Here is a 26,588-nt window from a genome sequence, read left to right on the forward strand (position 1 = left end):
ATCTCTATCACAGAAAAGAAAATCAGAATTACAGTGAACACTTTATAGTAGCTGTGAAATGGAAACAACATACATGCCCATCACCAGAGGAGTGAATAGTATAGTTTCTGAACTAGAGGAGTAGATAGCCATAAAAGGACGAAATCCTGCCATTTGCAACAGTGTAAATAGAACTGGAGATCACTGTGGCGGGGGAAAAAACCCCCCGACACATTGAGACTACAAGAGCTCATTTGAAAGCATTAGCCTCATAGAAACAGAGCTTGATGGTTGTTAACCAGAGCCTGGGGAAAGTCGAGGGAGAGAGAAATAGCCAAATATTATTAAGTGAGTGCTAAATCATGGATAGAGAAAACCCACAGTAAATGAATGATACATAGTAAGTTGTGTATTTCAAAAAGAAATAATAGATGTGATATAAAAAAGAAATAATACAGGAGATAATTATGCTTACCCTAATTGGGATTTTGCACAATGTATGTGGTAGTTTGAATGAAATGTCTTGGGTAATTAAATACTTATTCCCCAGTTGTTATCCCATTTAGGCAGTTTAGAAGGTATGGCATTGTTGGAGGAAGTGTGTCACTGGGGTTGGGCTGTGAGGTTTCAAAAGCCACAAGCCATTCCAGTTCACTCTCCTCGCTTCTTGTTTGAAGTTGGAGATATGAGCTCTCAGCTGTTCCTGTTGCCATGTCTACCAGCTGCCATGTTTCTCTACAGTAACCATGATGAACTCAACCCTCTAGAACCTTAAGCCCAAATAAACCTTTTCTGTAAGTAGCCCTGGCCATGCCTTGGTTTATCTTATCAGTAGGAAATTGACAAATAAAATACTTAGGAGTAAAAACCTTTGGCTTGGCAGTGGTGGTACAAGTCTTTAATCCTAATTAGAGGCAGGTGGGTCTGTGAGTTCAAGGCGAGCCTGGTCTACAGAGCTAGTTTTGGGACAGCTGGGGCTGTTAAATGGAGAAACCCTGTCTCCAAAAAAACAACAAAAAATTAATATGAGCTCTACAATTAATATATCTCTCTAAGTTTGGCAGGTTGTAAGAAATGAAATCATATGAAAATGTTCATTTTTCATAAAGTCATTAGTATTATTAAACATTGAAATCATAATCAAACATAGTTATCCTTCATTTTAAAGGCAAATATTTTAAACAAAAAGAATAGAATTGTACATTGATATTTATAATATGCTTAGTTATAAAAAAAAGTGGCAAGATAACATGAGGAGTGGCCATGAAGCCTACAGTGCAGGACCCTTGGGTTGGATGTGAACCTTGGTCATGTAACTGTACATGACAGTGTGGCTGCCTGGCACATTAGTTAAAAAAAAAAAGAAAGCAACAAAGAGAACATAGGGTGGAAAAGGGAAAAATTAGGCACCTTAATTATGAATAAATTAATTTTAAATGACAACAACCCAATTAGAGATTGCCAGAGTGGATTTTTTTCAACAAGTAAGACTTGCATGTATGTCATTTGTAGAACTCAAAATATAAAGAATGAAAACTTTAGAGGATGGCAGAAGAATGGAAAGCACATATTAATTATGAGAAGTCTAAAATGATCACTCACACCGGAGACACTGCCAGTGACAAAGAGGCAAATGTCTGTGTTGAGACTGCCTGCCCTCCTCCCCTCAAAGAGAAGCACAATCATTTGAAAGGAACCTAGTTTTCCCCATTCCTAGAACACAAGTCTGTGAAGTGAACTGAGCTTGTTCCCTGATTGAGGCCCTGAGCCGTGGCAATTTCCCCAGCATCGTTGTAGATTGCCCCTGGAACAGTGGCAATTTTGTTGACCGGAATTGACACAGTGAACAGCCAGATAATACTCAGCATCACTGACTCTCCATCCCTCATTCCACGGGAAGCCTTAGGTGTAGGGGCCTTATCCCTGAAGACAATGCTCAGATTTTTCATATCCTGTTGCTTTCTGGATTGAGAATTAAATTCCTATCCCAGTTTTCTTTATTATGGTTTGCATTTGTTCTGTGGGACAGCTGTCTGCACACGATATCCTTGGACCCAAGAGTTAAGTATCTGCTCTAGGACTTGGCTAATAGCACCTCTCATAGTGTCTTTCATTGTATGTGGTGAGAACAGTATCTACTTTGTCAGTTCCAAGGCCACAGTATATTATTAACTATAGTCACTGAAATCCAATTTACCTCTTGAACTATTTCACTGATGTAAGTGAAATTTTGTGGTCTTTAGTCAACCGCAGTCCAATCCCTGCCTCATCTTAAACCCCCTTTGTAACCGTCATTTTTCTCTGCCCCCATTCTTGTTTGATACCTGTTTTGTTACTATGTTAAAGCTAAACCTTCCTTTTTATTTAAACAGAAAAGGGGAGGTGATTACCATCAGTGAATAAAGAAACTGTTTTGGATCTATAGCAAGGCAGAACTTAGGTAGGTGGGGAAAGCTAGGCTGAATGCTGGGAGAAAGAAGGGCAGAGTCAGAGAGAAGCCATGGAACCAATGCCAGAGACAGATGTGCTGAAATTTTGCTGGTAGGCCATGACCTTGTGGTGATGCCCAGATAAATGGAGATGGGTTAAATTAAGATGTTAAGAGTTAGCTAATAAGAAGCTAGAGCTAATGGACCAAGCAGTGATTTAAATAATACAGTTTCTGTGTGATTATTTCAGGGCTAAGCAGCTGGGAACCAGTAAGTGGCCCTCTGCAGCAGAGTTCTTCTTTCATAGAGGCCATGTGTCGGTGAAATCCTTTTGTGTCTCTGTCTGGCTCATTTCACTGAAAATAATTTCCTTCAAGCTCATTCATATTATTTTAAGTTACATGATGCCATTTTTAATAAAGTAGAAAGTCTCAGTTATATGCTACTGTGTAGCTTCTGTAGTCATTTCTCTGTTAACGAATGGTTCTTATTCCTTATCATGACTAATATGAATTGTACAAGAATGAACAAATGATTGTAAATGTCCTTATACATTCCTGATCTCAATTCCTCTGCAAGTGTGGCTTCTCCTTTTTCTCCTCCCTCCCCCCACCTTCTGTTATCTCTATGGCTGTGGATGATAATCAGGATAATTGATCTTAGGTAACATCTGAGGATGGCTTTAATCATCATTTCTGTGAAGATTAGGAATTGTGAATATTTTATATATATTCTAGTTATCTGTGCATTTTGTATATGATGTCTCTTCAGATCCTTTGGCCATTTTCTAATAGTAGTGTTTATTTTCTTTATTTGTGTTATTTCAGTTTCTTGTATCTCAACATCTGCATTCCCCTATTAAGTATCTACAAATACTTTGTGTAACCTAAAGAAATATCCACTTTCACCTATGTAGTATTCTGCAAACTTCATAATTTGGGGCTTTGTTCATCTATCTACAGGGAGACTAAAAACTGCAGGAATAGTCTGAAGTTAAAATTTTGGCATTCTGTAAAGCATTGTATTGTGTTGACATTGTTTATTGTTTAAATAATGGGTAGAATTCTGCAATGAAAGTTTCTGTGCCTAGATTCCCAATTTCAAAAAAGTGTTAAACTTCATTCAATACTCTTAACAGATGCAATACTAATAGGATTCTGCCCCCGTTCATGAATTTTCTTCTGTCAAAGGGAACTATCCACTTCCTCTACACTGTCAACCAAGGAATAAAGGTGTTCACATTATTCCCTTAGCTTATCCTCATGACTCTGGATTAATCTGTTGATATGTGGAGCATGCACACACATGACCACATGTGCAAATGTGTGTGTGTGTGTGTGTGATATTTATCTACTTATACAAGTGTGCTGAAGATGTGGTCCTCACCATGGTGTCAAGGTGGTGGGGCTTGTAAGAGATGGAGACTTTGTTACTGAGGAGCTGTCCCCAGAAGGTGTTATCCTTGGAATGTTTAAACTCTTCTAAATTTGTCCACATACCTACTAAACAATCAGACATAAGCAGAAACATGTTTGTTGATATATAAACTTCTGTGAACATTTGTGGTGGCTTTATTTGTAATCATAAACAAATGAAAAATTAGAACTATCTTAAATGTTTCCTATCTCTAGCATGGATACATCCACGAACCACACATACAGTAAGCACTGTGAGTGCTTTAGGAATAAAGTAAAATATACTCTCAATTACTAAACCACAACACCAAGAACTCTCAGAATAATTTTTCTAAATGGAAAAGGCCAGACTCCAAATTTTCTTTCTTTTTCTTCTTTTTTTCCTTTTAAATTATTTGTTTCAGTGACTAGTTTTTTGTTTGTTTTGTTTGTTTGTTTGTTTGTTTTCCCTCAACTGAACCCAAGTTAGAGCTAAGTAGGAAGAGGAACTCCACTTGAGAAACTGTCTTCATCATATTGCCTGTAGGAAATTCACTATGGTATTTCCTGGATTAATGTGGGTGTGGGAGGGTCCAGCTCACTGGGGGTGGTGCCACCACAGGGCACCCAGGGTTATATCTACATGCAGTGAAAGCCATGGCCAGCTAGCAAGCTAGTGAGAAGCATTCTTCCCTGGCTTCTCTTTAGTTCCTGCCTCCAGGTTCCTGCCTTGGTTTCCCCTAATGATGCACTGTAACTTGTGAGCCAAATAAACACTGTCCTTCCTAGTTTGCTTTTGGTCATGATGTTTATCACAGGGATAGAAATCTAATTAGGACAGAAATTGGTACCAGCTTCATGGTCTATTATGACAGACCTGACTGTGCTGTTTTGGAATGGAGGGTTGTGGAATGAGTTTGGAGCTTTTAGCTGGAAAATCCATTGAGTACCTCAGAGCTTAATGAGCTGCTGTGCGTGCTTGGAAAATAGTACTGCAGAGAGTGATGCAGTCAATGGAGGCCTGCTCTGTGATGCTTCAAAGGGAGGCAAAGACACTCTCAGGGAGGTTCCTGTGATTTTGATTTTAATTAGGAATCTGCTTGGGCTTTAGGATCAGCTATGATGAATCCAAGAGCGATACTGCTAAGTAAACCCTTTGCTTTAATGGGGTAGTTGGTATTGGTTAGCCGAGGTAGACAAATCAGCTGTCATCAAGAAGAGAAGAACATGAATGAGTCATGAAGAATACCTGGTGCTTGGTGTTGTTGGGCAGGTCTGGGGTCCCTGAAAAGCACGTAGAAGAGGCCATGGGTGAAAAGAGCAGCCTCGGTTGCGTTAGAGATGCCAGCATACTGGAGATTCTTGGAGAACAGGAGAGCAGCAGGTGTGTAGAGGAGTCGGTCTGAGACCAGGAGATGAACTGTGTGTTCTGTGAGTTGCAGATCTAGAGCAGGGTAGCCCAAAAGCTTTTCGGAGCTGGAAGATTGTGAGTCTCAGATACTGGACCCTGAGCTATTTATACTGTTGGAAACTTTGGTTTAACTTTGATTTGGTAGTACCTAAGTCCTGATTCTTCCCTTTTAGAAGAGAAAGTATGCAACCTACTTTGATATTACAGGAACTTACAATTGAAAGACCTGGGTATTTTAAATACACTGAAATTTTTTAAAGTGTTTGAAATTTTAAAGGCTTGTGACTTTTGAAGTTATGTTTTACATTATAATCTTTATGCTTGCATGAAACCTTGGGGACAAATAAGAAGGGGAAGGTTATAATTGAACAGTTTGTGCTTGTGTGTCCATTTAACAAGGGGTCAATTGGGCTGACTAGTTTTATTGTCACCTTGGCAAGATCTAAAGTTACCTGGGAAGAGGTATCTCACTTGAGAAGATGTGTCTTTCCGAGACTGCCTGTAGGCAAGTCCACAGGGCATTTTCTTGATTAATGATTCATGTGGAAGGGCCCAGTTCACTAGGAAGATGTTCTTGATATCATATGTAAAACAGATAGCAAGCCATGGTTAGCAAGTCAGGACATAGCATTCCTACATGGCGTCTACTTCAGTTCCTGCCCTGAACAATCTGATTTGGCTTACAGGCTGTAACCTGTAAGCCAAAAGAACCCCTTTGCTCCCCAAGTTCCTTTTGGTCATATTTATCACAGCAATGAAAACCTAACTAGAATATTTATCTTGTTTTTAGTGCTTACTTTATGTGATTGCTTTTTTCCTTCATTTCTAAATTAAGTTTTCTTTTTAGCAGCATAATAGTTTTACACATGTCTATAATGCATTCTGATTACTCTCTACCCTTATTCTCCCTCATCTCCCTCTTATTACTCTTACTCCGATTTCTCTTCTGTTCCCTTTCCCAGATTCATGATTTTTTTCTTTGTGTGTGTGTATGTGTTTGAGAGAGAGAACCTTTTATTTTAATTGAAAATTCATGTTTCGCGACCCCAGTTATCAGAAGGTCAAATTAGAGCCACAAAAGGCACTTTCTAAGAACCCGGAGAGTAAATTGTCAGTATGATGTTTGGTCTCTTTCCCTAGGCAAGAGGACGTGTTAAAGTGGTGGGACTGTCCTAGGTCTTAGCGGTGGTTTGATCAGTACCTGTCCTGCTTGTTTGACTATCTCTATTTATTTATATGTTTATCACTCCATCAGTCTATCATCCATCCATCCATCCATCCATCCATCCATCCATCCATCCATCCATCCATCTATCCATCCATCCATCCATCCATCCATCCATCTATCTATCTATCTCCTATATATCATCTGTTGATCTGTAGATACATATAGCATGTGGCTATATATACACACACATATATATGTATGTATCCTATGTATATGTTATACATTTTTAATCCTTTTAGAACTATACTCTAAAACACTTGAGTTGTATTATATGTTTGTTGTACTGATGCTATTTATAACTGCATGAAATATTAGGCCTCTAGAGATAAACTTGAAAAATATGCCTAAGATATATATATATATATATATATATATATATATAAACTTTAGTATATATATATATATATCTACAAATATTGTTCAGATAAATTTAAATAGACCTAATGTATAAAGCACATTGGGCTCCAAATAGAAAGACCCTATATGGAATAATGTATTTCTTCCCAAATAGGTCTATGCAGAATCATTGAAAAGTCATAAAACAATTTTTATGTACGTGCAGAAATTGATTAGTTGATACCTAAATTCATGTGTATTAGGAATAATACAATTTAATATAATATACAATTTGTGAAATGCCTTTCAAGGGAGGAAGCTTGAAGGCAGAGTTATTATTCTTTATTTCTAGGCCGTCTAGAGTTCTGATAATTATAAATCCAGTGTGACACCGGCATGAAGACGCTCACATCCACCTACACACACTCATCATGAGAACCAGCAATGCTACGCCTAGGTGTTTACCCACATGAAACGAGAGCATATGCCCACTAAAACACTTGTACACAAATGTTTGTAAACTTTTTATTTGTAACAGCCTCAAATTAGGGATAAAAACAGATGTCCCTTTGTGGGTGAATGGACAATTATGCTAGATCCACTTGATGAAATACAAATAAATAATATGTACGCAGTACGTTTGAATGATTCCAGTAATATGACTATAAAAGGAAGCCATGAGGTTCAAAGTGTCTAGAGACTATTGTGCTCTTTCCTTTATGTGAGACTATACCACATGAGCTTGTCCGTGGGGACACAGACGAGCTCTGACCCACAGTGGATGGAGGAGAGGACAGGGCCAAGGAAAATTTCCATGACCTTGCTTCATGGGTTTATTATGAGTTTGTTTGCATTCTTATTTACATTTGTTGAAATTGCTTCTCTATGTGCTTATGTGCATTTTATGTAGTATGATTAATTCTTCAAGGAAGTAGTCTTTTCTTTTAGAATAATTGTGACTTGTCCATTGTTTTTAAGACTGAGGAAAGTGGTATTTCCGTTTTCTCTTTGTTCTCTAGTGCTATGATGATATTATTGAAGACATTTTTAAGAAGTGAACTACTTTTTCCCTTTTAATTAGCACAGTGGAAGTGGTGACATCATTTCAGCTGCCGTGTTTATTTTAGGAAAGTCTAAGAGACATGCAAAAGTAGTTTTAAGCCTTGTCATCAACATAGACTCCTAAAAGCCCAGAATGTTCTGAATATATTTATTTTTAATTTATACAAAAAGGCTCATGTGAATGAAGCCCCTAATTTTATGAATAAGAAAAAGATGGATTCATAATAACTGCACTTTTCTCCAGAATATTATATTCTGGACTTTTATCACAGTAGAAGGCAGATCACTTTTTCAAAATTTTGAATTTGTAGGCGGGGCCTCCCTATGATCCCAGGCAGGCTTGGATCTCAGTGTGTGACAGAGGCTAGCCCAGAGCCCACACTTCTCCAGTTTTCCTTCTTCTGGTTCCAGAATGATGGGACTCTAGGCATATGTCTCTACTTTTTGGTTCTTTATCGTGATTTTCATGTGAGATCCAGCACTGATTCCAGTATCAAAAAGGGAGTCTTCTTCTTTGCCTTGTGACTGTCCACACCATATTAGACAGCTTGACATTTGAAAGATAACAGTGGTCAGTAATCCCTTTAAAACGCCATGTTTCAGTAGGCTTCATGCCCCAAAGTTCATTTGTATCAATGCTTGTTTTAGTGAAAATCCTTCACACTTAGTCGGAAAGCCCTTTTTGATAGTTCTCACATGACCTTGGATTTATAACCTGAAAGAAAGCAAGGAAGGTAGTGAGTAGATCCCAGAGGAGAGGAGTGTTGTCTAGCCTGGTTCTGAGAGCCGAGAGAAGAGGGGTGCCGTCTAGCCTGGTTCTGTCCTGGGTCAGAGATACTGTAGATTCTAGTAGACTCTGTGCCTATGATGTGTTTAGCTTTCTTGAGTCATGTCTATTCTGGAATATATCAAAACAGACTGACTTGACTTTTTTTGTTTTGTGTTTTTGTTTGTTTTGTTTTTTGCCAAATTGTCAAGTTATGTATAACAGAATTTTAATTAGCTGATTCCTGTTTTAGGTGAGAAAATGCATCCTTTTCCTCATACCACCTAGTATGCCTAGTATGTTTCTTAATCATGTTACTATAGAAACTTCTTTGAATCTGTTTTCTGTTCTTTGTTAATTAGAAAACGACTTGGTCATTCATTGTTGGCCTTACGATGCACAGCCTCTCTCCCACTAAAGGAGTCTTTAAATACCATTTCTGACATTCATTTCTTTTAATTGAAAGTTCTAGATGTGTGCACTTTTTCTAATTAGCTTACATTTGTGCCCTGACATTTATTTTATTTTCTTTTAAGACAAAATATTTAGGATGATTTTGACATCTAAACTATTGTGGTATTGCATTGCAGTTCCCTGAATGTGGTTTCTATGGGCTATATGATAAGATCCTGCTTTTCCGGCATGATCCTGCCTCTGAAAACATCCTCCAGCTGGTGAAAATGGCAAGCGATATCCAGGAAGGAGATCTCATCGAAGTGGTCCTGTCCGGTAAGTAGGATCCTGTTTTCCATTAGTTGTTTGTGAGGAATTTTTGGACCTAGTTTTTTAGGTGACATAAAAAAATATATAATGTGCTGGTTTCCAACATGAGATATTTTTTGGTTCTGTCTAAATGAATTTTTAAGCTTATTTTGGAAAATCCTGGCACAGTTGTATATATCTGTAATCCCAGCACTATCAGGCTGTGACGGAGGATCATGAGTTCAAGGCCAACTTAAGATAGAGTGTGTTCCAAATCAGATTTGACTACATAAGGCAGACTGTTTCTAGAAAGAAGAAAATTGGGGAAGAGTTTGCCTTTTTTCACTTCTAGTCAGGACTCCATTATATATTCCTATTGCGTACTTTCCCCCAGCCTCGAAGACACTCATCCCTTTACCCGTACTTATACCCATCTTCTAACTTATACGCACATCCACATTGACACATACATTCCCTTTAGCAACTTGAATGGCTTGGACATCAGCACAAGCAGTTATCGCTACAGTGATGTTGTGGTGCCCCTTGGGTCCCGAAGTATCTAGAAGCAGATAGAAAAGAGCTTTTGATTGGCTATGGACTGCTGAGACCAACAGCAGTGGGGGTAGATGCGTTCTCACCATGCCCATGATACTGGTTACGTCATTCCCCAAGGGTTGCTGTGTTTCTGCCTGCCTTGCATTTGATTTTGGTCTTAAAATTCATTTTTTTTATAATTTTGAATTCAAAAGTTATTGTTGTTAGCGCTGTACCTATCGATACAGAAAAAGAAAATGGGTGAATTTTACATTAAAACCATAGGACCTATGAAAAGCTGCAGCAGAAGTCTTTGCAGTGATGGGCGGCTGAGCCAAAGAATGTAACTGTGTCCAGATTTTTATTCTTCATTTTTTAAAATAGAGTTACTATTGAGAAACTGAGCTACATGGTTTCTCTCTGCTCCCTGACTTTTGTTGCCTGCTGTCGCTTTGTCTACAGGAAATCCATTGTTTCAGATTTTCTAGACTTCCTAACCTGGAATTCTTTCCCTGATCTGTGCTTGTCCACAGGGGTCCTGATCTTCATTCCCTTGTGTTTATTTAGTTGGTTCTGCCCTGCTTCCTTCCACTCATGTTTTGTCTGCAGAGCCTCTGCATCTTGGTTTTGTGAAGTCCTTGTTTGCCCTACTTGCATTGGATAGCTTGTTATCACAAAATAAATTTTCATTTATACAGAAGAAATAATTCTCTATTGTTTATGAGTCTGGGAAGTTGCTAAATAAAAATAATAAGCAAAAGCTTTGATGATTTTTTGTTAAATTTTCAAGAAGTCATGTGTTTCTTTGGGCTATCGTTCTCTGCGGTTTTCTGGCTTTTGCCTGCTTTGCCTTATCACTTAGAAGTGCTTTCCTGAGGGTTCTTATTCTGAATACTAGGGGCCATCTCAAATGACATATTCAGTGAAATCATATGTGGCATGGGCTATTGCCCCAATTCGTATTAAACCAACATCTATGCCACTGTGCAAATGAGGTATTCTGTTTTATAAGTGTATTTTCTAGATAGTAATGTACAGGCATAAATGAGGACTTGTTTTTCAGCTTTTAATTTGTTTTCTTTCCATTTTATTTAAACATCAAAGCATAATAAAATAAAATAAGATAAAACAAAAACCATTACACTGAAGTTGGATAAAACAAGTCAAGAGAAGGCACAAGAATCAGAGACCCACGCATTCACACTCCTGGAGTCCCATAAAAGCACTAAACTGAAAACTATAATATATGCACAGAAGACCTGATGCAGACATTGTAGGTTCCATGCTTGGTGCTTTAGTCTCTGAGTTCATATGAGCTTAGCTCAGTTGATTTGTATGGTCTTATTCTCCTGGTGGGCTCCATCCCTTCTGGTGTGCTCACTCCTTCTGCCTCCTCTTTCACACAGTCCCTGAGCTCTGAGAGGAGAGATGTGATGGAGAAATCTTAATTTAAAGCTGTGTGTTCCAAGGTCTTGCTCTGTATTTAATGCCTGACTGTGGGTCTCTGTGTTTATTCCTTAGAACTATTACCCCCATATTTTAATGTCTTTGGCATGGGAAGGTGCTCTGCATGCTACCAAAAGAGAAACATAAACCTCAACCCAGCCACAAGACTTGTGATCTATAATCTCTCCTATCTGTAAAATATGCTAATGCAATGGTGGTACAGGACTCGTTGTGGGAATTACAAATCAATGTTTGATTTGACCTAAGCCCCATTCCATGAGCTAGAACCCATACCTGGCACTGCTTGGATGACCGAGAACCAGACACTAGATAACTCAGAGACATATGGTAAAACCAAATACTACTTAAAAATAACAACAACAAAGAAGATCCTTAATGTTATTCTGCTATAGTCATGGATTGGTGCTATAGTCATGGATTATTTAGTCAACTTTAGAGAGGCTTTCTCCTAAAGCAGGGGCATGAGGACTTTTGAAAACTGGGTTTCTGGCTTTAATTTCCTATCCATTTTACTTACATATGTATGTGTTATACTCATATATACATACATGCTCATAGATAGATACATAGATATATAGATATCAAAAATAAAGATATTGAATTTTTTTTAGATACCTTCCACTGACCTGTAAACTTCACAGGCAACACTGTCCTTGTCCCCTGGTGATTAGCCCTCTGTGCAAGATTACACAGCAGTATAGTTTAAAGGAGGCAATTGAAACTTCCTAGGGCTGTGCTGCTCATGGGGACTGAGGAGCTTGACTCATATGCTCTGCTAGATCCAGGCTGGATATCAATGGTATGTTATGCTTCCCTATCATGCATGCCATTTTCTGGTGGTGCTCTTAGCTTTCACCTTCACTGGCACCCAGACTGCTTTTGACTGATTAGTTACATAGCATTAATAAACCATGGGCATTTATTTTCCTCTTGAAGACTAGTTTTACCATTAAATTTTGTTTACCTAAATTGTCTGATATTCTTTTTCCCATGATTAAATTTAATCTTTTTCTTTGGTATAAGTGCATTGTTATATTTTTGTTGTATTTAGTGTTTCACCATTGGAAATGTTTTCTGACATAAACTCTCAGCCAAAAAAAAATGAGATAAAATCTGGGGAGAATGTAATTTTGAGAAAGGTTATTTTTCTCTTTCCTCACATCAGTGATTTCTCTTTCTATTGTGATTTCTGAGAACTTTTATCATCCCATGTTGCTTTGAGAGTTCATAGTGAACCAGACTTCTGCTGGCTAATTGCTTGGCTTTCTTCTCCCTCTGTTTGAAACACAAGTCTTCTGTGACTAGTAGGTTTTGACCCGGTGGTAAGGAAAATGTTGCTCAGAAGTGGACGGATTGGGTAGGAAGAACAAAGATGAGTAGCAGCATCTCTGTGCCCTAGGATACACACCCAACTCTGGCAATAGCTCTTTGTTAAGAAACGGATTAACTTTAGACCCACTGTTCTGAAGCAGGAAACACTCCATGTGGATGTTTCTCTTGGCAAAGACAAAGCCCAGGATGAAGTGTGTGGTTCAGAACTCTGAAATAACGATCATGGGAATCAGCTGCACTGCTCTTCATGATGGGACATGAAAGCCTGATTGTTTAGCCGGAGCAGCAGATAGGTTACAGGACCATATTTCCAGGATTCAACCTTCTTTGTACTTTTATTTTTGTCTTCATCTCTAATGACAGTTTTGTGTGCATACACACATGTCCGTGTCTGTGTTGTACAGAGACATCAGGAATTGTCAAGAATTGCATTTCTGCAATTCCTGGCTTGCTCTCAGTCAGGGACACAGGAGCCGAACTGCAGGCAGAGTGGACCATGCGCTGAACACAAAATTAAAGAGTTGTAAAACCATTTGGAAGTAGCTGACGTAAGAGAAAGTAAAGTGGAAAAGGATTCGCGGAGGAGCTAGAGCCACCTGAGACTGTCATTCCCTTTCCCTTTCTTCTTGGTGTGTTGTTCAGTGTAGTTGCCAAAGGAGTCAGATCCTTCTTGAGTTATGAAGAACTGATTTCATGGACATAGAGTACCAGTGATTTTCTTTATGATTTTTTTTGATACCTCTGAGGTTTGAATATTTTGAATTAAAGATGCAGCTTGTACTAGATAACGTATCATAGACATGAATATGACTTGGAGTCTAAGTGTTTTTTTTTTTTTTTTTGCTTGTAGGCAAGGTGCTGTGTGCAGTGATTGCACAGTTCTCTGAATCAGACCATCTGGGCTCATGCCTTTGCCTGTTCATTGCTACTAACATCCTCATTGAGTCATTTAATGATTCATGATTTCCTTGTCTGTGAAATGGCAACAGCCTACACTCTAGGTTGTTACAAAAATAAAGCAAACATGTAAAACACTCAAGAACATCAGTACCGTAAAAATTGCACTATTAACTGTAATATTGTTTGTTTGCTCTTTGTAGCCTCTAGGCAGACATTCCCAGGAAGCCAATCTGATAACTCTGGGGATTGGCAGGTTAAGCAATATTAAAAAAAAATCTTGTAAGATTCATCAAAACTTCTGTACAGCTGTGAAACCATGCTTTCCAAATTCCCATATAAAGTTGACTTTTTCATAGGATGTTTTTAGCTTCCCTTGAGCACCTAGCGGGTCTTGCTTCTGCTCTCTTATTCTTCTCCAGATCATATCCATGGATTGACTGATTTGAAAATAGGTTTCTAGTCTCCATGCTAAAGGTGCCTCCCTCTCATTTCATATAGGGCAAGAATTCTATCCTACAAACTGGAGAGTTAAGGGGCTGGGGAGATGGTTCACTTAATAAAGTGGTTATCGCATAAGCATGAGGCCTGAGATCAGATCCCAGAGCATAAGTAAGAAGTTGGGCTTGGCATCATGCATCCTCAATTCCAGTGCCAGAATGCTAGAATTTAGCTTCTTTCTTTCTTTCTTTCTTTCTTTCTTTCTTTCTTTCTTTCTTTCTTTCTTTCTTTTTTTTCAAGACAGAATTTCTTTGTGTTGTGGGAATTCGTTCAGCCAACAGCCTTTTAGATAGCAGCCCATTAGGGCACGGTCTGAGGTACTATAAGCACAGACAGGAAGCATGCTCACCCCTCTTTTTCCTTTTGCTTAGTTGGTGGCTGTAGTTTGGTTCGCAACCCCAGCGTTCATAGAGCAGAGAACATTCAACTGTGAGTGATTCCCCGACATTTGTTGTCCTTTATTAAGGACTCTTGTGGACCTCCTTAAATTATGCAACTCTCCTGTGTAGGTTTGGAGCCTGTCCTGGAACTTGCTCTGTAGACCTGACTGGCCTTGAATTTACAAAATCTGGCTGCCTTAGCAATGAGATTTCAGGATCCACTTACATTATCTTTAATATAGAACTGCTATCCTCTTCTTTCTCAGAAAAAAAATGAATATTTAATATATCTACTCAGACTGCAGCCAGATTAAGATCATGCTGAAGGCTTCTCTGCTCATACAGAGAAGCATATAGGTAGCTGAGACAGGAGGATTGCTACAAGTTCAAGACACACTGAGTTACATACAGAGGTCTAAAGTGATGGGGAAAATATAAAATATTAAATCGGATAACACTACCAATCTCACCCACACACCGCTGCAAGTCACATCGTTTCTCTGATTCTTGATCCATCACCTATATTACACTATCAATAGGATCTCCTGGGTGACTGAGCTTGAGATTTCATGAGACTCATATAAAACATTCAATATGTGTAGGGTGAATAAATGCTTAAATTAATAAAACAAAAATCAATGAATTAATGATTAAATTCACATTCTAAATACTGCATTTAAACATTACGGCTGGTCTGTGAGAATTGCATTTCTATGTCTGATATCACTTCCTCTTGGCCTAATCTACTAGTAAAATTACTGTTACTGTCATCAAGATAACCTTTTCCTATGGATTTTGATGCCTTTTTTGGACACGTTTCATTCATGGGTTAAGTTTGGGTTATATGATGTGCCAGGACGTATGTATGGAGGTGAAGGAACAACTTGCAGAAGATGATTTCCTCGTTGACAGTGCCAATTTCAGGAGTCATACCTGCTAGTCAAGTCACTGGCCCTGCGTCTTCTACATGCTGTTGTGTTGATTTTATGTTAGAAACTGTTTATTTGGAGGAATGCAGTCCTACTTTCAAACTGTTGTAGTTCATTTCCCCCATCTCACATGTGACCTGCTTTTCAGTCTGATTCCTGTAACCTGATGGGTATGCTTATCAAGTGCCCAGATAAACTGATTTGCAGTTTCATCATTTTTGACACACCCCTCAGTGCTGAATTTACCAGATTTCATCAGCTTGGTAACTTTTGCTTATGGATTCCCATGTCCATGCTGCTGCTATTCATGGTGACCCTGGGAGCTGGCCTCAGACTTCTGTTTCAAGTCAAGAAGGAATGAGGCCTCATGGCCTGGGGTTCTGGCTCGCCTTCCGTGCTGTGCTCACTACCCTGATGCCCTCCACCCTAGGTCTCCGTGTCTTCATGCATCTCGCACAGCAACTTCTCTGCCTGAGGGTCAGCTGGCAAGACCGACAGGAAAAGTTGACTCACATGCCCCGGCACTAAAGTCCAGATCTCCATAGATCCGAACATGCCGTGGTTTTCAGGGAACATGTCAAGCTCCTCTGTTTGCACAGAACTAGCCTCAGGCTTATGTCTTCACCATCTGGCATGAGATATAAGCCAGAGATCACAGTGGCTCCATTCCTTTCCTTTTCAACCACTATTGCACTAATTGAGGACAGTATTTCAGCTGCCATACAGCTAAACAGGAAGGGGACGAACCCCACACAATGGGATTTTTCTTCTGTTCTTTGGCCACTGTGTAGCTAGAAACTCTGAACACTTACTTCTCAGACTGACTGACAGTTAATTTATAGCTAGTCTTGTGTATTTAAAGGTAGTCATGTAAGGTCCTTGATGAGCAACAGGAACTCAAACAACTTTGCATACAAACATTTTTTTCTAGAAAATATAGTGAGTTTTCTTTTTGCTGTTTTTATGAGTCATTTTATAAACCAAAGGCAAAAAGCCTCTGTATGTTAAACATGCTAGCCCATCGAGCTATGTCCTTCATTGCCCAAGAGTCTTATTAGTTTGTCCTGTTTAGCACTTTCAAGTGGATTTGTGGTACTTACCTTAAAAAAATAAATCCACACTCTATGTTCAAAATGAAATCTTTGCATGTCAGAGATACAGAAATAGATGACTTGCAAAATTCACTGATGGCATTATAGCTGTTTTTGATACCAGTGTAGCTCTGTAAATAGATATTCATGGCTTACCTCTGTAAAAATACAATAAAGATTTTTTTTTTATTTCAGGTTAAAGCATAGTAAAATTTACTTTTCTATTATGTTGGGAAGAAAGCTTCTTGGGATCACAGTTTAATTAAGAGAATGAAAATATTTGGATTTTTATTTCATCCATCTTTTAGAAAAATATGAAGTTCTGATGCAGCAATTGATTAAGATACATGACCGTTCCTCTCATAGGCAATTTATTACAGAAACTACCAACTGCACCTAGCTATGTCCATTTAATTAAAATTAAATAAAATAGAAACCAAGTTTCTAAGTCGTACTAGGAACCCTTTAAGGTTTCAGGACACATTTAAGTAACAGCTGCCATTTTCATCAAGAGAAGACGGTTACATTAAGCAGAATGGCCGAAGGAATACAACTAATTAAAATACAAGTTTTAATTAAATTTGTAAATCCTAGAATTTACATTTACGTGAAGAGAAAATATGATTTTGAAGAAAAATTGTTTATAAACACAGATTCTTTTTTCAGGAAAATAAATCTGAATTTAGAGAAATTTACATGCTAGAATTCTGAGCACACTTTTTGAAAAGCATTGATGGATATTGATTTTTATTGATTAGTATTGTTCATTGTTACTTCATGATCTTATGTGGGTGGTTTCTTTCTTAAACTGTGAAGACATATTTGAACACTCCTTGAATTCTTTTAGTGCAGTGATAATTCTCTTATATAGGAAAGATTACAACATATACCTTATTTCCAAATTTATTTCTCTAGTTGTCTCTCTGTCTCTTTCTATGTCAGACACAAGGACAGGCATTAGAAACACACACACACACACACACACACACACACACACACACACACACATACACTTGATAGAAGACTCTAGAGGAGGGTAAGAGAGACCAAACTGTACATTCTATTAAATAGAGTCATCACAGCTGCTCCTATCAGCAGTCGTACACTGGAAACGTTGCTACAGGGTGAACTGAAGGCTTCATAGGAGTGAATTATTTTTGCTTGAGTTAAAAGATGGTTCATCTCTTGAAAAGCTGCCAAACAGCCTGTGTTTGATGCTCCATGATTGGTGCACAGGGTCTCAGCCATGCCACCGTCTGCCCAGCCCTCTCCCGGTGGTTGGCATGCCATTTGCTTGCTTTTAGCATGCAGCCCATATAAAAATCTATCATAATCTTCCAAAATTAGAAATGCAGCTGTTTTAAGTCTTAACCAGCAGTGACACTATTCATTATGCCAGTGTGGGAATCAAATACAAAGATGTATTTGAAAAGAGCAATGTTGCACCAGAATGTATGTGCGCCTCCACTTTCTAAAGTAACTCACAACCACAGACACTTCCCAAGTGCTGACTTCAGACTTACAGGATGTACAAATACAAAAATTATCTGCTTTATTGTATACATTTTAATACAAAAATAAGGATTTGAACCAGCCCTGATTTTATGTTCCCCGTTTTAAAAACAATTCCAGCTTTTTAAGTTGTTAGAAAAATATTACTCCCCACTAACCATTTTTCTTATATTGTTTGGCTTACATTTTGCTCAGAAATTTTTGAGGTTTAGATCATTAACACATGTTAATCCTGAGAACATCTATCATGTAGAGCTTTCAGGTTTCTCAGTTAGACAAAATAATAGTTCATTATTTTTTTCCTTTTTTTAAAAAATAATTTTTCCCTCCGGTTTATAATTTCCCTTCCTCTATTTCTTCCAGTTCCTCCATCCCTCCCCACCTTTTCTGTCTCTTCTTAGAAAATGAACACTCTTCTAGTAGATAATAATAAAATGAAATAAGTTAAAACAAACACTAACACATCCGAATAAGACAGACAAAGCAAGAGAAGGAAAAGAGTTCAAGGGAAGGATCAAGAAACAGAGACCCATTCGATTGCATACTCAAGGGTCTCATAAAAACAAAACAAGAAAGGGAGAGAAAAGGAGAGAGAAAAATGTAAATCAACAATCAATAATTTTCTAAGAAAGCAAAAGCTCTGACATACCATTACTATAAATGGAACTTCCACAGATAATGCTGAGAAGAGGTAGAAGAGGTCTCCATAGAGAAGAACACTCACCCTTTTCTCAGAGAACCTGATTTCAATTTCAGCCTACACACAGTAGTTCACAACCCTCTGTAACTTCAATTCAGTCAACCCAGGGTCCTCTTTTGGCTTCCACAGACTCTGCACGTATGTTGTTCATGGACATACATGCAGTCAGACACTTATACACATAACATACAAAGGAATACATCTTTAAATGGCAACAATAGGCTTCTTGACAACAACAACAAAAGTAGACGATAGATTTCCTTCACATGATAATACTGAGATATTGAAAAGAATGCAACTAGATTAAAAAATAGCCTTTATTTCACTGCATCATCACAACCGCATTGTCTAGGGTGACAGGAGGCTGGCAGCAGTGAAGGTTTGGGTACATCACTCTGTCAAAGACATGTTAAATTTTCAGTCACATTACATTATTGGTTTGTTTTTTGTTTTCGAGACAGGGTTTCTCTGTAGCTTTGGAGCCTGTCCTGGAACTAGAGCTTGTAGACCAGGCTGGCCTTGAACTCACAGAGCTCTGCCTGCCTCTGCCTCTGAGTACTGAAATTAAAGTTGTGTGCCATCACAATTTGGCCTATTTTTTTTCTTTTTTTCAATCTTAGAGAAGTTTCTTTAATTTTTTAAAATTGTTTTTATTGAGCTATATATTATTTGCTGCTCTTCTCACATTCCCTCCCTTTATCTCCCCTCCCCTTTTACTCCCTCCCATGATCCCCATACTCCCAGTTTACTCAGGAGATCTACTTCCCATGTAGATTAGATCCATGTATGTGGATCTATTTGTAGGTTGATTTTCCTTTGCTTTATGTCTAAAAGTCACTTATGAGTGAGTACATATGATAATTGTCTTTCTAGGACTGGGTTACCTCATTCAATATGGTATTTTTCTAGATCTATCCATTTGCCTGTAAATCTCAAGATGTCATTTTTTTTTATTTTTTTATTGATAAAAGGAGGATAAAGAAAAGAGAAAAAAAAAACAAATTTCCACCTCCTCCCACCAGCCTCCCATTTCCCTCCCCCTCCTCCCACTCTTCTCCCCCTCCTCCCACTCTTCTCCCCCTCCTCCCACCCCTCTCCCCTTCCCCCCACTCCTCTCCCCCTCCCTTTCCAGTCCAGAGAGCTGTCAGGGTTCCCTGCCCTGTGGTACGTCCTAGGTCCACCCCCCTCCATCCATATCTAGGAAGGTGAACATCCAGACTGGCTAGGCTCCCACCAAGCCAGCACATGGCATGGGATCAAAACCGCGTGCCATTGTCCTTGACGTCTCATCAGCCCTCATTGTTCGCCATGTTCCGAGAGTCCAGTTTTATCCCATGCTTTTTCTGGTAACAGTCCAGCTGGGCTTGGTGAGCTCGCAGTAGATCATCTCCACTGTCTCAGTGGGTGGGTGCACTCCTCGTGGTCCCGACATCTTTGCTCATGTTCTCACTCCTTCTGCTCCTCATTGGGACCTTGGGAGCTCAGTCCAGTGCTCCAGTGTGGGTCTCTGTCTCTATCTCCATCCATCGCCAGATGTAAGTTCTAGGATGGTATGCAATATATTCGTCAGTATTGCTCTAGGGTAGGGTCATTTCAGGTTCCCTATCCTCAGCTGCCCAGGGAACTAACTGGGGACCTCAGCTTGGGCACCTGGGAGCCCCTCTAGGGTCAAGTCTCCTGCCCACCCTAAAGTGGGTCCCTTAACTAAGAATTGTGGTTCCGTGCTCCCCTATCCAACCTTCCTTTATCCCGATCCTCCTGTTTCCCCAAGTCCACCCTCCTTCCCTTCTACCTTTTCTCTCCCCATCTCCCCTAACCCCCATCCCACCCCACCCCCAAGATCCCATTTTCCCCCCGGCAATTTTGTCTACTTCCCTTATCCAAGAGGATAACTATATGTTTTTCCTTGGGTTCACCTTCTTACTTAGCTTCTTTAGATTCGCCTATTGTAGACTCCATGAACCCTATTTATGGCTAGAAACCAATTATGAGTGAGTACATCCCATGTTCGTCTTTTTGGGCCTGGGATACCTCACTCAGGATAGTGTTTTCTATTTCCATCCATTTGCATGCAAAATTCGAGAAGTCATTGTTTTTTACCGCAGCGTAGTACTCTAGTGTGTATATATTCCATACTTTCTTCATCCATTCTTCCATTGAAGGGCATCTAGGTTGTTTCCAGGTTCTGGCTATTACAAATAATACTGCTATGAACATAGTTGAACAAATGCTTTTGACATGTGATAGAGCATCTCTTGGGTAAATTCCCAAGAGTGGTATTGCTGGGTCCAGGGGTAGGTTGATCCCGAATTTCCGGAGAAACCGAAACACTGACTTCCACAGTGGTTGCACAAGATTGCATTCCCACCAGCAATGGATGAGGGTACCCCTTCCTCCACAGCCTCTCCAGCAAAGGCTATCCTTGGTGTTTTTGACTTTAGCCAATCTTACAGGTGTAAGATGATATCTCAAAGTTGTTTTGATTTGCATTTCCCTGATCGCTAAGGAGGTTGAGCATGACCTTAAGTGTCTTTTGGTCATTTGAACTTCTTCTGTTGAGAATTCTCTGTTCAGTTCAGCGCCCCATTTTTTAATTGGGTTAATTAGCATTTTAAAGTCTAGTTTCTTGAGTTCTCTATATATTTTGGAGATCAGACCTTTGTCTGTTGCGGGGTTGGTGAAGATCTTCTCCCAGTCAGTAGGTTGCCTTTGTGTCTTAGTGACAGTGTCCTTTGCTTTACAGAAGCTTCTCAGTTTTAGTAGGTCCCATTTATTCAATGTTGCCCTTAATGTCTGTGCTTCTGGGGTTATACCTAAGAAGCGATCGCCTGTGCCCATCTGTTGTAGGGTATTGCCCACTTTCTCTTCTATCAGGTTCAGTGTTTTCGGGCTGATATTGAGGTCTTTAATCCATTTGGACTTGAGTTTTGTGCACGGTGATAGATATGGGTCTATTTTCATTCTTCTACAGGTTGACATCCAGTTGTGCCAGCACCATTTGTTGAAGATGCTTTCTTTCTTCCAATGTAAACTTTTAGCTCCTTTATCGAAAATGAGGTGTTCATAGGTTTGTGGGATAAAGTCCGGGTCTTCTATACGATTCCATTGGTCGACTTCTCTGTTTTTATGCCAGTACCACCCTGTTTTCATTACTGTAGCTCTGTAATAGAGTTTGAAGTCAGGGATGGTAATGCCTCCAGAAGATCCTTTATTGTATAGGATTGTTTTGGCTATCCTGGGTTTTTTGTTTTTCCATATAAAGTTGATTATTGTCCTCTCCAGATCTGTGAAGAATTTTGATGGGATCTTGATGGGGATTGCATTGAATCTATAAATTGCCTTTGGTAGAATTGCCATTTTTACTATGTTGATCCTCCCAATCCAAGAGCAAGGGATGTCCATCCATTTTTTGGTATCCTCTTCAATTTCTTTCTTCAATGCCTTAAAGTTCTTGTCAAATAGATCTTTCACTTCCTTGGTTAGATTTACCCCAAGATATTTTATGCTGTTTGTGGCTATCGTGAATGGAGAAGCTTCTCTGATTTCCCTCTCTGCTTCCATATCCTTTGAGTATAGGAGGGCGACTGATTTTTTGGAGTTGATCTTGTATCCTGCCACATTACTAAAGCTGTTTATCAGCTGTAAAAGTTCTTTGGTGGAATTTTGGGGGTCGCTTATGTACACTATCATATCATCTGCGAATAACGAAAGTTTAACTTCTTCATTTCCAATTCGAATCCCCTTGATCCCATTATGCTGTCTTATTGCTATTGCTAGAACTTCCAGCACTATATTGAAGAGGTATGGCGAAAGTGGGCAGCCTTGTCGTGTTCCTGAGTTAAGCGGGATGGCTTTGAGTTTCTCTCCATTTAATTTGATGTTAGCTGTCGGCTTGCTGTATATAGCTTTTATTATATTTAGGTATGACCCTTGTATCCCTAATCTCTCCAAGACTTTTAACATAAATGGATGTTGAATTTTGTCAAATGCTTTTTCAGCATCTAATGAAATGATCATATGGTTTTTTTCTTTCAGTTTATTTATATGATGGATTACATTGATAGATTTTCGTATGTTGAACCAGCCCTGCATCTCAGGAATGAAGCCTACTTGATCATAATGGATAATTTTTCGGATGTGTTCTTGGATTCGGTTTGCCAGTATTTTGTTGAGGATTTTTGCGTCGATATTCATGAGTGAGATTGGCCTGTAATTCTCTTTCCTGGTTGAGTCTTTGTGTGGTTTTGGTATCAGAGTAACTGTAGCTTCATAAAAGGAATTTGGTAATGACCCTTCTGTTTCTATATTGTGGAATACATTGAGGAGTATAGGTATTAGGTCTTCTTGGAAGTTCTGGTAGAATTCCGCATTGAAACCATCTGGCCCTGGGCTTTTTTTGGTAGGGAGGTTTTTGATAACAGCTTCTAGTTCTTCGCGACTGACAGGTCTGTTTAGCTTGTTCACCTGGTCCTGATTTAATTTTGGTAAATCGTATTTATCTAAGAAAGTGTCCATTTCTTTTACATTTTCCAGTTTAGTGGCATACAAGCTTTTGTAGTAAGATCTAATGACTCTCTGAATTTCCTCTGTGTTTGTGGTTATGTCCCCCTTTTCATTTCTGATCTTATTAATTTGCAAATTTTCTCTCTGCCGTTTGATTAGTTTGGATAGGGGTTTGTCAATCTTGTTGATTTTTTCCAGGAACCAGCTTCTTGATTCATTGATTCTTTGGATTGTTTTTTGTGTTTCTATTTTGTTGATTTCAGCCCTCAGTTTGATTATTTCCAGTCTTCTACTCCTCCTAGGTGAGTCTGCTTCTTTTTTTTCTAGAGCTTTCAGGTGGGCTGTTAAGTCTCCAATATGTGCTTTCTCTGTTTTCTTTAAGTGGGCACTTAGTGCTATGAACTTTCCTCTCAGGACTGCTTTCATAGTGTCCCATAAGTTCGAGTATGTTGTTTCTTTATTTTCATTGAATTCAAGGAAGACTTTAATTTCTTTCTTTATTTCCTCCTTAATCCAGGTATGGTTCAGTAGTTGACTGTTCAGTTTCCATGAGTTTGTAGGCTTTCTGGGGGTAGCATTGTTGTTGAATTCTAACTTTAATCCATGGTGGTCTGATAAGACACAGGTGGTTAGTAATATTTTTTTGTAGCTGTGTAAGTTAGCTTTGTTACCAAGTATGTGGTCAATTTTCGAGAAGGTTCCATGAGCTGCAGAGAAAAAGGTATATTCTTTCCTATTTGGGTGGAATATTCTATAGATGTCTGTTAAGTCCATTTGCTTCATTACCTCCATTAATTCTCTAATTTCTCTGTTAGGTTTCTGTCTGATTGACCTGTCCATTGGTGAAAGAGGAGTGTTGAAGTCTCCTACTATTAGTGTGTGCGGTTTGATGGCTGCCTTGAATTTTAGCAATGTTTCTTTTACATACGTGGGTGCTTTTATATTAGGGGCATAGATATTCAGGATTGAGATTTCTTCCTGATGAATTTTTCCTGTTATGAGTATAAAATGTCCCTCTCCATCTCTTTTGATTGATTTAAGTTTGAAGTCAACTTTGTTAGAAATTAGTATGGCCACACCTGCTTGTTTCTTAGGTCCATTTGCTTGATAAGCCTTTTCCCAGCCCTTTACTCTGAGTAGGTGCCTGTCTTTGTGGTTGAGGTGTGTTTCTTGTAGACAGCAGAATGTTGGATCCTGTTTTCGTATCCAGTCTCTTAGCCTGTGCCTTTTTATAGGTGAGTTGAGTCCATTGACATTAAGTGATATTAATGACCAGTGGTTGTTAACTCCGGTCACTTTTTAAGTAGTAGGGTTTGTGTGTTTCCCTTCTTTGAGTTGCGCTGGTGAAGGGTCTCTAGATGTCTGAGTTATTGAGGTCTTTGTTGGACTCCTTGGTTAGTGATTTTCCTTCCATTATTTTCTGTAAGGCTGGATTTGTGGCTACGTATTGCTTAAATTTGTTTTTATCCTGGAAAATTTTGTTTTCTCCATTTATGGTGAACGAAAGCTTGGCTGGATATAGTAGTCTGGGCTTGCATCCATGGTCTCTTAGTTTTTGCAGTACATCTATCCAGGACCTTCTGGCTTTCATGGTTTCCATAGAGAAGTCAGGTGTAAGTCTGATAGGTTTACCTTTATAAGTAAGTTGGCCTTTTTCCTTTGCGGCTCTTAATATTCTTTCTTTATTCTGTATATTTTGTGTTTTGATTATTATATGGCGAGGGGATGTTTTTTTTTTGATCCAGCCTATTTGGGGTTCTGTATGCCTCTTGAACCTTCATAGGTACATCCTTCTTCAGGTTGGGAAAGTTTTCTTCTATAATTTTGTTAAGTATATTTTCTGGACCGTTGAGCTGCACTTCTTCTCCTTCTTCTACTCCAATTATTCTTAGGTTTGGTCTTTTTATTGTGTCCCATATTTCCTGAATGTTTTGTGATGAGAGTTTGTTGGACTTGCTGTTTTCTTTGATCAGTGCGTTTATTTTCTCTATGTTATCCTCAGACTCTGAGATTCTTTCTTCTATCTCTTGTATTCTGCTGGTTATGCTTGTTTCTGTAGTCTCTATTCGTTTACCTAGATTTTCCATGTCCAGCCGGCCCTCTGTTTGTGTTTTCTTCTTTGCCTCCATTTCATTTTTCAAATCATGAACTGTTTCCATTATCTGCTTGATTGTTTTTCCTTGCTTTCCTAGGGTATCATTCACTGATTTACTCAATTCCTCGAACTTTCTGTTATACTTCTCATCCATTTCTATAAGGGCGTTTTTTATATGCTGTTTAAGGGTGTCAATCACTGTCATGAAGTCAGTTTTTTTCTCCTTCTTCATGATTAAGGTGTTCATGTCCTCCTGTTGTGAGGTCGCTGGCTTCTGGTGGTTTCGTGTTGTTCTTCAGATTGTTGGGTGAATTCTTGCATTGGCGTCTCCCCATCTCTTCCTTCCAATATTCTCCTATGGATCTTCTTTTACAGGATCAGGTCTTCTTGCCAACTGATGTACCTTCCAAGTGATGTCACTCCCCCGTGATGTTTCTCCTGGAGTCCAGTTCCGATCTCCTTGCTGCTTGGTTAGCTTCCAAACAAAGGCCCACCCTGCTTGCTGCAGGCAGGTTATGGAGACAAAGGAGCTACCACCTTCCCCTTTGCACTCACCTTCGGGTTCAGTCCCAGCGCCCAGGCAGGCTGAACAGGGCGGCACTCTGCTCCAAGAAGGGAGGGATGGAGGGAGACAGGGGGTAGGGGGATCTGGATGTAAGCTGGATGGGATAGGAAGAGAGAGGAGGTACCGGGCAGTGTAGCCCTGTAGGTTGATCAGGAAGTGTAGGCGGGCTGTTCCCGGGTGCCGCAGCACTCACTCACCACAATGATGTCTCACTAGGTGCCCTGATCGAAACTCCGTGCTGCTTGGTTCGCTCGCAGACAAAGGGCCCACCCTGCTTGCTGCAGGCGGGCTATGGGGACAAAGAAGCCCCCGAGCTCCCCTTTACCCTACGCTTGGGGTTGGGACCCAGCACCCAAGCAGGCAGAGCAGGGAGGCTCTCTGCCACCAGGGAAGGGAGGGGGAAGAGAAACAGAGGGTGGGGGGATCTGGATGTAAGCTGGATGGGATAGGAAGAGAGAGGAGGTACCGGGCAGTGTAGCCCTGTAGGTTGATCAGGAAGTGTAGGCGGGCTGTTCCCGGGTGCCGCAGCACTCGCTCACCACAATGATGTCTCACTAGGTGCCCTGATGAAACTCCGTGCTGCTTGGTTCGCTCGCAGACAAAGGGCCCACCCTGCTTGCTGCAGGCGGGCTATGGGGACAAAGAAGCCCCCGAGCTCCCCTTTACCCTACGCTTGGGGTTGGGACCCAGCGCCCAAGCAGGCAGAGCAGGGAGGCTCTCTGCCACCAGGGAAGGGAGGGGGAAGAGAAACAGAGGGTGGGGGGATCTGGATGTA

At 39.6% G+C, this 26,588-nt stretch overlaps 1 protein-coding gene across 2 annotated transcripts in view; it reads left to right on the forward strand.

The window, feature by feature from the left end:
• Window positions 1–26,588, forward strand: part of Prkd1 (protein kinase D1) — a 304,282-nt gene that overhangs the window by 152,727 nt on the left and 124,967 nt on the right. For both annotated transcript variants that reach the window (XM_075947930.1, XM_075947928.1), the window contains exon 2: window positions 9,196–9,334. In XM_075947930.1, the coding sequence (XP_075804045.1) occupies window positions 9,196–9,334 (139 nt within the window). The remainder of the gene's footprint in view (window positions 1–9,195; window positions 9,335–26,588) is intronic.

This window comes from Microtus pennsylvanicus, chromosome 14, assembly GCF_037038515.1.
Source record: "Microtus pennsylvanicus isolate mMicPen1 chromosome 14, mMicPen1.hap1, whole genome shotgun sequence".
Lineage (NCBI taxonomy): Eukaryota > Metazoa > Chordata > Mammalia > Rodentia > Cricetidae > Microtus > Microtus pennsylvanicus.